General features: G+C 40.2%; 1 protein-coding gene and 1 long non-coding RNA gene across 3 annotated transcripts; one reads left to right on the forward strand and one right to left on the reverse strand.

Annotated features, from left to right (window-relative positions):
* Positions 1–234: 234 nt before the first annotated feature.
* Positions 235–2,939, forward strand: LOC149741817 (uncharacterized). 2 transcript variants are annotated; one of them, XR_016384943.1, is made up of 4 exons: positions 235–1,229; positions 1,447–1,557; positions 1,712–1,803; positions 2,375–2,939. It is a non-coding gene; the product is annotated as an uncharacterized LOC149741817 (long non-coding RNA). The 2 variants fall into 2 exon arrangements; XR_016384940.1 differs by lacking the exon at positions 235–1,229 and having other exon boundaries at positions 1,236–1,557.
* A 2,573-nt stretch (positions 2,940–5,512) lies between these two features.
* On the reverse strand, positions 5,513–9,292 carry LOC149741818 (uncharacterized). Its single transcript, XM_089888301.1, has one exon. It carries the CDS (start codon positions 9,290–9,292, stop codon positions 5,513–5,515), a length of 3,780 nt encoding a protein of 1,259 aa, XP_089744427.1.
* Positions 9,293–12,716: the final 3,424 nt, after the last annotated feature.

The following is a 12,716-nucleotide window of genomic DNA, read 5'->3' on the forward strand; positions in this document are numbered from 1 at the left end:
GAGGTTTTAGCTGTTTATTTTAAAAACTGCACCAACTATTCAAGTTTATTTGGCCAGTTTAGTCATTTGGTAGGTTAACGCTTACAGTTTACCACTTGTTTAGAAGATTTAAATATTAAATAAATTTAATTAAAAACCTTCAAAAAAGCGGGTGGTTAGAAATATATATATATTAGAAAAAAGTTGTTTTACCTTATGACTTAAAATTAAGTCAAAATACGAAGAATAACTACATAAAACGCCCTCGATTCCATTGACTACAACAATAGTAAACGGGAACGACCCGCGAAAAAGAGAGAGTGTATCATGCTCTCTCCTTTGCCGACATTGGAGATGCGCGTTCTAGCACAGAACTAAAAAAGAGTAGAACGCGCAACTGCCCAAAACCGTTAACACATTCTTTTTTCCATTCACGTGACCGCCAACTCCGTTCCCATTTCGCTTGGTCTCCATTGTAACAGATAGGCGCATAGTAGTTTTAGGAGGTTTTAGGTGTTTATTTTAGACTACACCAACCATTCAAGTTTCTTAGGCCGGTTTAGTTATTTGGTATATTAACGCTTACAGTTTACCACTTGTTTAGGGAATTTAAATAATTAATAAATTTAATTAAAAACTTTGAAAAAACGGTTTGTTAGAAATATATTATATATACACTACAAATACCTAATCTTATTTACTGTTTATTATATTATTTTTGATAATGTGTATAATTTTTGCGTTCGTGCAAATAAAATATATGAACAAGTGATTAAAGATATGACCATACTTTTTTGTATTCTGAACCAAAGTTAGTATAGACCAAGTTAGGAAACGGCGCTCGTGTCCGCCATTACGGAGCCCACAGAGCGTGAATCGCCTATACAAATGCATGGTCGGCAGGTGTTCATTTAGTTCTTGTAAGCGATACAAAGCTAGAAAAGACGTATAGCGGTTGTTTTAACCATAGTTTAATAATACAACATAGTTCACCGACTCTTTGTTCTTTTATTATATTTCGTCACGGTTGACTTCAATCCCACTCGTCAGCCATAGATAGGTTTATGTTTCTATGCATTAGCTGTGCGCTCATTACCGCGCTGTACGTTAACTTGGGATATTTAAATAGATTATATTTAGTGTAACAAGCAAGTGTAAAATTAATCCAGCCGTGTATGTTGTTGCTGTTTCATTTATTTTATAAAATAAACTGGTGTTGGTGAAGAAATATAAATAATATGAGTATACAGGTTTGTTTTAACTTAACTGGTTTGTGTAATACTGTTGACTACACATTTGTTTGCCATGAGAACTATTCCCCTCCTTCATTTTCGTAATTGCTCGTCTTTAAATATTATGTTGGGTTCTATAGGCAGCTTCTGTGATATCTGGGTTTTGGGAATACTTACCTAGTTGTTTTTGAAACTTAAAGCAATTGGCAGATAAGATTTATAAAATCCATACTAGATTTCAAAACATTGCCTCAAGCATATCTTGTGTGAAAGTTCCTGAACGTGTAGTGAACAGTATACTCTCATTAGTTGGCGATGGAACGGAAGCATTCTTTGCCCTTTTGAGGTGAGTTTCATGTAATTTCAAAGTTTAACTTTAAATCAATATGAGTTGTAAATCTACATATAGTGTTTTTTTAGCTTTGAGGCGTATATTACAATACAGATTTCAAAATATGCTAATAAATTTAACTTTGATACTCTTTCCATTTTTTTGGCAGAAAATTCTCTTTCTAACCAAATCAATCTTGGATTGTTTATCATATACAATGGGTGTTCACCTGTGCAAGACACAATGTTGTACCATCTAAAAGTAAGTCAATTTTGTAAAGAAAATACAAAGCTTGAATATTTAATTTAACTTTCATCTGTTATGTAATTTCTAATTTGATTACAATGGGTCTATTAATTATACCATATGTACTGGTATCATATGATACGCTATACGGCGTACACCTTTGCAAAAGCTAGATTAATGTGAGCAGTTGTCAGGCGGGTCCAAGTTGTTAATCTGGTAGACTTTTTTCCAAATCATATAATTGAGAGATGTGTGTCAACAACACTTTTTTACCCAATTCTCCAGTCATATTTAGAAAACGTGTACTTCCGGGTTTCGATGATAACAGGGCATTTCTGGCATTTCTTATTGTCTGTTTTGACGAAGTCAATTTTATTAGTGGCATTGAGTTGCCACATAGTTCAAACATACATTTTATTTAAATCACTTCTTCTAGCAAGAATTTTGCTAACTGATGTTGCCACGTCTTAGCTTTATAGCACTTACTAGTTACTACTCCTCTCAACAACAGTACTATATGCTGGCAAGCTATTGTACTTTAACATAACACATTCTGTCTTAAGCATTGCTTGTTTATTTATTTCAGTTCTTCAAAAAACAAGATGTTTCAATTCTAGAAAAACCAAAATGAGAAATACAGATCACTACAGACAGAAGTCAAGCGTAACTAAAATATAATAAAAGAACAAAGACCAAGAAAACTATGTTGTATTATTAAAAAATGGTATAACAAGCAACATCCTTTTGACTCACAGTGATTATTCTCTGATCTGACCTGCTGCTCTATCCAAGTTTATCTTTTCTTTAGATTTTTTACTATTTTTGTTTTTAAATCAGGACAGAGGTGCTTCCTCGAGATCCAAATTTAAAAAACAAATGTGTGGTCAACAGTTTAGAAAGCTTTATTTTGTTTTGCGTTTTAAATCGCTTCGGATCATTTCGGATCCAAACTTTTTTGAAGCTTTCATAATGGTATAACCAGCCAAATACTTAATTCCATCTTTTTCCACTTCACTAATGTCTTTATAAGTAAGTCCAGAAGTGCTATCAATATTTCTTGTACTTTTTTAGCGTTCTGTGCTAAGCATTAACAACAAATGCGGACCACTGAATTTATTGGGAAGTGCTGGATTAAAAAACAATTACAATCATGACAGGATGGGTAGTCAAACACCTCTCCGTGTTTTGTAAGTTCTCTTGAAGGATCTAAGTTTTTCATTATTTCTTTTAACAGTCTTTCAGTAGGTAGACTTGAACAAGTTTTCTGTGATTCCAAACCCATTTCTGTATCAATGCTTTCTCAATTTCAAACTCAGGTATTTTCATAAATTCTTGAATGATTTCATCAGACTCTACAGAAATGGTACACATAATTGCTAATTGACCTCGGGTATTGGGGTATACAAGTACAACGAAGTCTGGTAGCAAAAACAACAGAAAATCGTTATAAAAACCAATTCAAAGTACTAGTCACATACACTCACTGCAGTACTTAGATGTTGTCATTGCGAACATGGATACTATTTAGTTTTTATATTGTAAGACAAGTTTGTGTTGCTACACCAAACATTAGAGACGCCCTACTAACCAACACAATACAAGTAACATTATACTCTGCCAGTCAAATTGCCGCGGAGTGGGACCACAGTCATGCGTGACGAACCACGTGATATCGCTTACCCGTGAAACTACTTCTTTATTAAACTATGTTTTAACATTTAAAATATAACTTCTTATATAAATCTTGTTATATAATATTAAATATAAGTTTTAATGTGGAGTAAATTAGGTATTTTGACTGATTTTCGGCGTACAGTGTGATTTAACAGGTTAGTTTACGTTGGCGAATAATACCAGCAGCAATCAGCTTAGTTTAAAGAATAGTATATGCTTACGCCTAGGAATCTACAGAGCCATTAGGAACTTAATTCAGAATATAATATGACTGGATGTGCAGCTCCAAACTGCTCAAGCCATAGCAGAAAGGGTATTCGATTTTATAGATTTCCAACCGACCCAGACCGTCGGAAAAGGTGGCTCATTAACTCAAGAAGAGGAAAGTGGGAACCCAAAACTAGTAGCCGGCTGTGTGTGTGAGGTACCTATTTAAAATGTATATATAGTTGTTGTAGCCTGTAAATATATATATTTGGAACACAACAACTAGTCCTACAATTTAATAGCTGTGCAATATTTTTTATAGAAACACTTTGAAGAGTCTCAGTTTGAGAAAAGTAGGCTTGATAAATGGAAAAAATTAAAGCCCAATGCTGTTCCTACTCTTTTTGATGTTCCCAATCCACCTAAAATACTTAAATCGACGCGTCGAGTTCTTAAAAAAGAGTCCAGTTGTGTACTGACTGAAGAGATAGATGTGTCAGATGTTTCGGAAGTGCCAGGAGTGTCAGGGATTGCGGGGGTGTCGGAGGTGACTGATGTGCCAGGGACTGTGGCTGATGCTGAAATAGCTGAGATTGGAGAATGCAGCAACTGTTTGCAGCTTGTTTTGGAGAATAGAAGATTCTATTCTATTCTATTTTTAGACGATAAGGTACAACCTATTTCAAAGTTTGTTTATTTATATTTAACTTAATGAATGATTGGAGCAACTCTGCGGAATGAATTAGTTAAGGAAAACACAATGAACGAAATAACAGTACACTACACGCATTAAAATAACGACTGGTGAATTTGTGGTTGCATCACACCACGTGGCATTCACGGGCGAACAATGCCGTGTGTGACGTAGCGCGTGTGTGACGTTTACACGTATAAAGACGATATTCGTCTACCTCCCCCCAAGTCTTTTGGATAGGTGACTCGAAAGACTGATGATGTCTTATATCGTCGTTGTCATGTTTCGAATTCGTTCAGACCGTCGTAACGTCGTCGTTGTTTGGGGTGACGTGTTCACACGGTTGGGGCGACTCGCGCAGTCCTGGATCGTTGTGCGGTCTTAGTCGCGATAACGCCAGCGGTGTTCGTGTATGAGGTGTCGGTGCTTCGGTCGTGGGGGTCTGTCGGTGATCTATCAGTTCATCAGCGTATGGCGACGATGTCGTCATATAGAGAGAGGTGTGTATGGCTGATACCTGCGGAGAAATTTTCGGTTACGGACAGTTGCCCGACCGGAGCCGTCCATTCGTACCACATACTGGTCGAACTGTCGTACTTCGACGATTTTGCCGGATTTGTCCCATTTTTTAGGGAATCGTCCGACCTGATTCTGGATCCGTACTGTATCGCCTACAACGAGTGGTGTCAGGCGCTTGGTATGTTCGGACCATCGCTCGTGGGCTTTCATGTGACGGTTTCGCAGGGCGGCTTCTCTTTTGGTAATAAGGTTACGCCACGTTGGATGGGATGGTACCGTCCGGGATAGATGGGGATAAAATCTCTGATTGGTCGCCCGAAGATACACATGGCTGGGGAGAAGCCAGTGTCTCTGTCTGGGGTATTGCGGTATTGCAGCATAGCGCGTTTGAACGCGTCTGTGTCGATATTGCCGTTGGGGCCGTGGTTATCGACGATCATGCGTTTGACAGTCTTCACTCCTATTTCCGCCCTGCAGTTACTGTGTGGGAAGGCGACGGATGAGGTACGATGGTGTACACCCCAGTCTTTAAGGAATTTTGTTGTAGCGGATGCGCTAAATTCTGTCCCCCATCTGATGTCAGTTCATCACATATTCCATATGTGGTAAATATATCACGGAGACAGGTGACTAAGCCACTGGCACCATCCTTTGCACGTGTGACGATAGGCCAATTTGAGTACCTGTCGACCACGACCAAGTAGTTTGCGCCAGCATAATGAAAAAGTCTGCGCAGATGTATTGAAAGGGGTAAGAGGGGAGTGTTGGTGGGGTTGGTGGTGCACTTGGCTGTGATGGCGCCATTCGGTTACATTGACTGCACTTTTCGCGAGTGTCGGCGATTGCGGAGGTAATTCCCGGCCAGAATACGGACGACTCTGCGCGTGATAACATTGACGTTATGCCCTGGTGTGCTGCGTGGAGACTATCGAGGACCTCGTTTCTGAGTGATTGAGGAATGACTGTCCGGTCACGGTAAAGCAGAACGCCGTCCGCCGTGTGTAGGTCTTCTTTGTACCTGTGGAATTCGCGGAGCTCGTCAGGGAGTTCATGCTTGAGTTCAGGGACAGTCCCTTGTTCGATCATCGTCACAAACTCATTAAGTGCTGGATCGCTTGCCGTTGCACGTTTTACGCGTTCCCAGGTCACAGCCTTTACGTTGGTCAGAGCAGCGTGTGCAGTCACGAGGGCGGTATCAATCGATGTTGCATGCGGTTGTGCGGCCAAGCGTATACCCGCAAGGAAGGATCGCGGAAGGAAGATTTCCGCGGGATCAACAGTGTCGTTTTGGGCTATTTGGTGGTGGAGGGTGGCGATGTCGTCTGGGAGTACCATTTTGACTGGTTTTCCAGTTGGATGTCTGGATAGGCCGTCTGCTGCTTTATGTCGAATGCCAGCTATGTGACATAGTCGAAATCTATAGCGTAGGGTTTTTTCGTTGAGGTTGCGCAGTCTCGCATTCGGAATGTTCTCCAGCGATCGGTCTCCGAGCACTTTTAGCAGTGGTTTGTGGTCTACGGCGATTGTAAGGTTTTTACAGCCAAGGACAAAGTATCGTGAGCGATCCAGACCTTCTGCCACGGCTAGGGCTTCTCCTTCGATGGGTGCGTAACGAGATTCGGCTGTATGGGTAAATCTACTACCTACTAGGACGATTTTCCATCCGGTCTTACAGCAGAATGGTTGTTCTGAGGAGCAGTGGCAGTGCTTCTGGAGTAGCCAAAATCCTATCCCGTCCTTGGACCAATCGGTGGCAAGGCATGTTGGCTTGTTCTTGTCGAAAATTTGCACTCCCTCATTAATCTCGGCGATGATCACTTGTTTTGATTCGTCGAAGAGGCTTTGTAGTTCCTCTGTCCAGTTGAACGGTTGTTTAGGCTTTAGAAGGTTGCGGAATGGGAGCATCCTGTCTGTAGAGGCGAACGCGTACGAGACTTGATTAATGAGCCCGAACCATGAGCGAACGTCAGTGAGGTTTTTAGGGACGGGGAAGTCTCGGATGGCGTTGAAGTAGCGTTGACAGGGTTTGACTCGTTCCGATGTGATGTTGAATCCTGCAAACTCAACTTCATCGGATGCAAAGTGGAATTTGTCTGGGTTCAACGTGATACCGTTTCTTCCGCATATATCCAGCCATTCGACTGTTTGGTGGAAGCTTCCTTCGATGTTGTCCGCCCAAAGGAGTGTGTCGTCAATGCATTTTGTGACATCCGATATGTGCATGACGATCTCGTCGAAACGTCTTGTATAGCCGTCGCCTGAGGCTATGTAGCCCTGGGGTGCCGTCTTGTATCGGTATCTGCCCCATGGGGTAATAAAGGTTGTGAAGTGACGGTCGTCCGGGTGGATTGGTACGCTGTGGTAGCCGTTCCAGGCGTCGCAGACCGTTTTCTTCTTCCCTGAAGGTACTGAACGTGCCTGTTGGAAAGGGGACTGTGTATGGTGTGTTTCCCTTATCGCGTGTTTGTTCAGTGGTTGGAAATCAATGGTCCTTCTTGGTGTTCCATTCTTTTTGGCACATATGACCATTCTGTGGCACCAGGTTACGGGTTCTCCTATCGGGACTGGTTCGATCACGTTAAGGGCAACGTCCCGATCTAGGTCAGCTTTGACCTTGTCTCTCCAGTGTAGCGGGACAGGTACGGGTTTGTGGTGTGCCGTTGGTGTAGCATCTGGGTCGATCATGAGCCGTATCGGAGGGCCTTCCATGAGCGGGAGGGGTTGGTGTGGGCAGGTGTTAAAGGTGCTGGCTCTGTAGAAATCGAGTAAGTATTTTTCTAGTTTGTTGCGATTCTCCTCAGTCGGTGCGAAAGGCATTGAGGTGGGACGTGGTGGGGGAAGTTGACGTTTGGGGCAACTGCATGGCTCATCTTCGAGGTCGTTCATAATACCAGAGGCGCTTTCTATTGGCCGAATCGCTTCTCCTATTTTGGGGAAGCCTGTGGGTATTATTCCTAAAGCAGTGCACGTTTCTTTGCTGAGGTATAGCTTGTCCGTACTGTCGGTTATATACACGATTTGGCGTGTTTCGAGAGACATGTTGGATCCCCCGTGACCGTATATGCGTAGTACCAGGGCGCCAATTACGTGGATGCCTTTGTTAGTGGCCGTGTGCATGCGCATGGTGACTGGGACTAAGTCGGTTCTCGTAAGCCCGAGACTTCGGACGAGGTTCATCCCCCCGAGGCAGCTTTGACACCCTGTGTCCGCTATAGCTCGGAAAATGCATTTACAGTGCGCGATAGTGGAATGAAGACCTAGTGAGTTGTAATCGTTGATTGCGACTTCAACGGTGACCGTGATGGTTGGCTGGGGGTCAGAATGGCGTTTCTCCCACGTTTTGTTTAGGTTGTTGTATATGTGGTGGGTTAGTGATATGTTTCTCTTCGCCCTGGACGACGGCCAATTAGTGGTGGAGCTTATAATGTCCACGGCTTCGATGGCCGTTTCAGAGTTTCGTTTGTTCCTGACTCTGGCCTTGCTGCGACAAACTGTCTCGTAATGCCCCTTTTTGTCGCAGTAATTGCAGAATGTCGAAAAGGCTGGACACTGTTGTTGTCTTGTTAGGTTCGTGGGCGATTTGCCATGTCCTTTGTTGCCACAATAACCGCACAATCGGTCATCGTTTGGAGTGTGATGTGCGTCGTTTCGTATGTGAGTGTTTTTGGTTTGATTGGCGCGGTAGCTGCTTCTCGTTGCTGCTGCAGTGTCTGTGTCGAACAGCTGAGATGCAGATCGTTTGCCCGATTCCTTGGCTTCAATGAATTGAAGTACTTCGTTGATCGATTTGTCTTGGTTCTGATCGCCTAACAGGGCCGCTTGTATATCGTTGTCGCATATACCCCTGGATAGAACGTCACGAAGTATGTTGTCGGTGTAGTTCACATGATGTTCGCAATTTTGGCACCGTACTGTGAAGTTACAGATGCTTGCCTGGCCACGTAGTCGGGCACTGTAGCTGCGGATGGGTTCGTCTCTATCCTGTTTCATATGATGTAATTTTAACCTTGCGACCATGATATTTTCTTTTCTTACTGCGAGTTGGTGTATGGCCACAAGAACGTCCTTTTCATTCTTATTGCTTAGAGATCCGCCAGCGTTCCGTGTTAGGTCCCTGCGGAGTTCTTCGTCGCAACATTCCAAAAGCTGGATTACTTTGTCTGAACCCCTGACGCCCGTTGCTGTGACATATTCCTCCCATCTGGTGGTGAAGTAATTCCATTCCTCTGTGGTGCCGGCAGATTTGATACTTGGTCTCTTTACTTTTTCCGTCTTTGCGGCGTTAATTGGCTGTGCCTGGCCACTAGAGTGGCTTTCCGCGTGGATTTTCAGGAGAACGACAAGCAGGTCATCTGTCACGTCTTCAGTTTTGTACCCACAGTCTGGGTATGGGCATTTTACTGACGGCATAATAAGTAGGCTCCAATCATAGACGATAAGGTACAACCTATTTCAAAGTTTGTTTATTTATATTTAACTTAATGAATGATTGGAGCAACTCTGCGGAATGAATTAGTTAAGGAAAACACAATGAACGAAATAACAGTACACTACACGCATTAAAATAACGACTGGTGAATTTGTGGTTGCATCACACCACGTGGCATTCACGGGCGAACAATGCCGTGTGTGACGTAGCGCGTGTGTGACGTTTACACGTATAAAGACGATATTCGTCTACTTTTAAAATTTTTCTTTGTAGATATTAAGGTTAAAAGAACAGTTAAAAGAACATGAAATCAATATGGAATCATTTTTGCACGAAGATCAGAGAGAAGCACTGAAATGTCCACACAGTTATCGTCTTAAAAGATGGAGTGACAAAACCATTCAACGGTGTTTGAAAATCAGATATGCTACTGGATCAAATGGGTAATTGTTTGTGATTGTACGAATGCACTAAGAGTATCACTATACTTATTTATCAGTACATTATACTTATCCAGACTCTTTTTAGTTATGAATATCTGCGGAGCATTGGTTATCCAGCACCAACATATCGGACCCTTTGTAGCAGGGTTGAAAACATGACCATGGCTCCTGGAGTGCAAAACCTCATATTAGATTGGATGGAAGTTAAATTGTCGGATAAGTCTCAAGAAAGTCGTAGTTGCTCGTTAATGTTAGATGAAGTTCAAGTAACAAAGGGAATTGACTATGACAACAGCATAAAACAGTTTACTGGTTTTATAAGTCCTGAATTTAAAAAATCTGATGACAATGAAGTTGCAACACATATACTCTGCTTTATGGTAAAAGGGATTACACTAAAGTGGAAACAAGTAATTGGTAAGTTATTTTTAACACTTTTATACATTCCTTCATGGCATAAAAGTAATGACAACAAATGTCTTATTTCAGCATATTATTACACTGGAGATTCTGTATCAGGAGAAGATTTATGGAACACGTGCAAGAGTATAGTTATTGAGCTTGGAAAGCGTTCCTTCCATGTGAAAAGTGTCGTTAGCGACATGGGGGCAAGCAACCAGGCAATGTGGAGGGAAGCAGGAATACAATCTACAAAGTAATACTAAATATATATAAAAAAGTATGTTTGTGTCACTGTGCATTAAATGTAAACAAGCGTTTTGGCTTTCAGGTTAGCGCTTAATGTTGAATCTGCGCACCCACACTTCCCAAATGAGAAACTTAGATTTGTTGCGGACTGTCCCCACTTGCTAAAAAATTTGAGAACAGCCTTTTTGAATCACATGATATATCTTCCAGAAAATATTGTGATGAAATATTCTTTGCCCACAAATGAAGTATGTGAAATTATATAGTTTATATATATATACGAAGTCATATTCTGTTTGTAATAGTGTTTTATGACAGGTTTCTTTTGACTGGGTCTTGAAATTGGTACAATATGAAAAGGACCATGAACTAAAGCTTGCCCCAAAACTCTCAATGAAACATGTTTTTCCATCAAAGTATGAAAAGATGAATGTTGGAACTGCAGCCCAGGTTTTAACCAGTTTAATGTAATACATTGACACCAAACTGACCATATCATTTTCAGGTATTAAGTCATACCACAAGCTCAGCAATAAGAACATTGGTGGGCCACCAGGTTTTTCCACAAGAAGCCTTGTCTACAGCATTCTTCTGTGAATATTGTAACAAATGGTTTGACTTGATGAATTCAAAAAGCAGTCAAAGGGCTCTTTTTAAAGACTCCACAGAAAAAATTCAATTTCTATTAGAAGTAAGTTAAAGTAAATTCATAAAACTTGATGTGTACCAAATAAGAAAATAATAATTCCCTTTATAATGTAGGTTAAAGAAACAGTCAACAACCTTATATTTGGAAAGGTTAAGTCTTCTAGAAAGCCTGTCCAAAATGGCATTCGACTGTCCACATCAAGTATTATTGCTGTGTACGAGGAATTGGTGAAATGTGGAAATCTAGATTATTTGCTGACATCCAGGTTCACACAGGATGCTCTAGAGAACTTGTTTTCTCAAATACGTGGTTTTGGAAATCCGAATCCAAGACCTGGTCAGTTCCGTAGTGCCTTAAAGCTTATTTGCCTTGCACAGTTTATGCAAGTCCCATCCCTTTCAAGTTATGATGAAGATGATTCAATGCATTTAATATCATTTATTAAATCACATCAATCTGAGCCAGAAAAAGATAGTACAGTTAAGGAGGTTTTTAATATGAATTTACTGGTAGAAACTGCATTTTCTGTAGCTGATATTCGACAAGTAAACTGTATCTATTTTCTTGCTGGATGGGTTGTTTTTAAAACCCTAAAAGGCAATACATGTGCTATTTGTGATTTAGCCTTTAAAAACCTCAATCCTAAAGTTTCCAATACCGCTGCTCTTCTATCATTTTGTAAGTCTTATACAAACACTGGAAATCTTGATGTGGCAGAATTCACAAGCCATCTTTGCCACCCCAGTAAAAATATTATAAATATTATTACTACAGTTGAAATATTATTTCAATCAAATATTGTAAATTTATATTGTAAAAGGTTACCTGCTGATTGTCTCCTAAAGGAAGTGAATTTATCGGAGTATACTTTTCCTAAATGTCACTTTGACATTAGGAAAATATTACAAAGATACCTAAAGTTTCGTTGCCGGGTGCATGCAAAGTTTGTATCTCAAAAAGTAAAATCCCAGCAATTTGCAAGCAAAACTGCAGCAAGATATACTAATATACATTAACATTATTATTTTATGTTTGTACAGTTGTACTTTTATATTTTAAATATGTTCTTTTCTGTTTTTGTTGGTATACTTCTTATTATCTGTTTTTTCTATTCTTTATTTGATCAACTGTTCAATAAAACTTTATTATTTATGCGAGTTTTATTGTTGTGATAAAATATAACGTTAGTAAAAAGCTATTTTTACGCGCAGAAGTGCTAGGATCTTAAAAATACGCAATATTTAGACGAAAAACAGTACCCAGCAATGATAAAATGCTATGCGGTGGGCTCCGTAATGGCGGCGACTATGACGTCATAGACGCGAGAGAATGGATAACAAGACTCTTTGTTTTACAATCCGTTTCCTAACTTGGTCTATACTAACTTTGTTCTGAACCTAAGCCCGCATTTTTTTGAAGAAAAAAATGTTTTATTTTGTAGCTATTACGTAGCGGTATAACATATATCAAGCTGGTTCGTGCGAAAATTCTATAAATATGTTTTTATGACGAATATTAATATTCAGTTATAAAAAAAAGTTGAAATAAATTATTTTTTTAATGGGAATGATATGTTAGTGACCTACATAGATGTATGCGTGAGTTATATTTTTGCGAATATTTTTAGATAATTTAATATTCATATGATTTCAGATATTTGACTCA

The sequence above is a fragment of the Ciona robusta genome, chromosome 1 (genome assembly GCF_009617815.1).
Source record: "Ciona robusta chromosome 1, ASM961781v2".
Classification (NCBI taxonomy): domain Eukaryota; kingdom Metazoa; phylum Chordata; class Ascidiacea; order Phlebobranchia; family Cionidae; genus Ciona; species Ciona robusta.

What these genes read in the sequence shown, in the direction of transcription:
- LOC149741818 (XM_089888301.1), bottom strand. Translation starts at nt 9,292, where the DNA reads ATGCCGTCAGTAAAATGCCCATACCCAGACTGTGGGTACAAAACTGAA.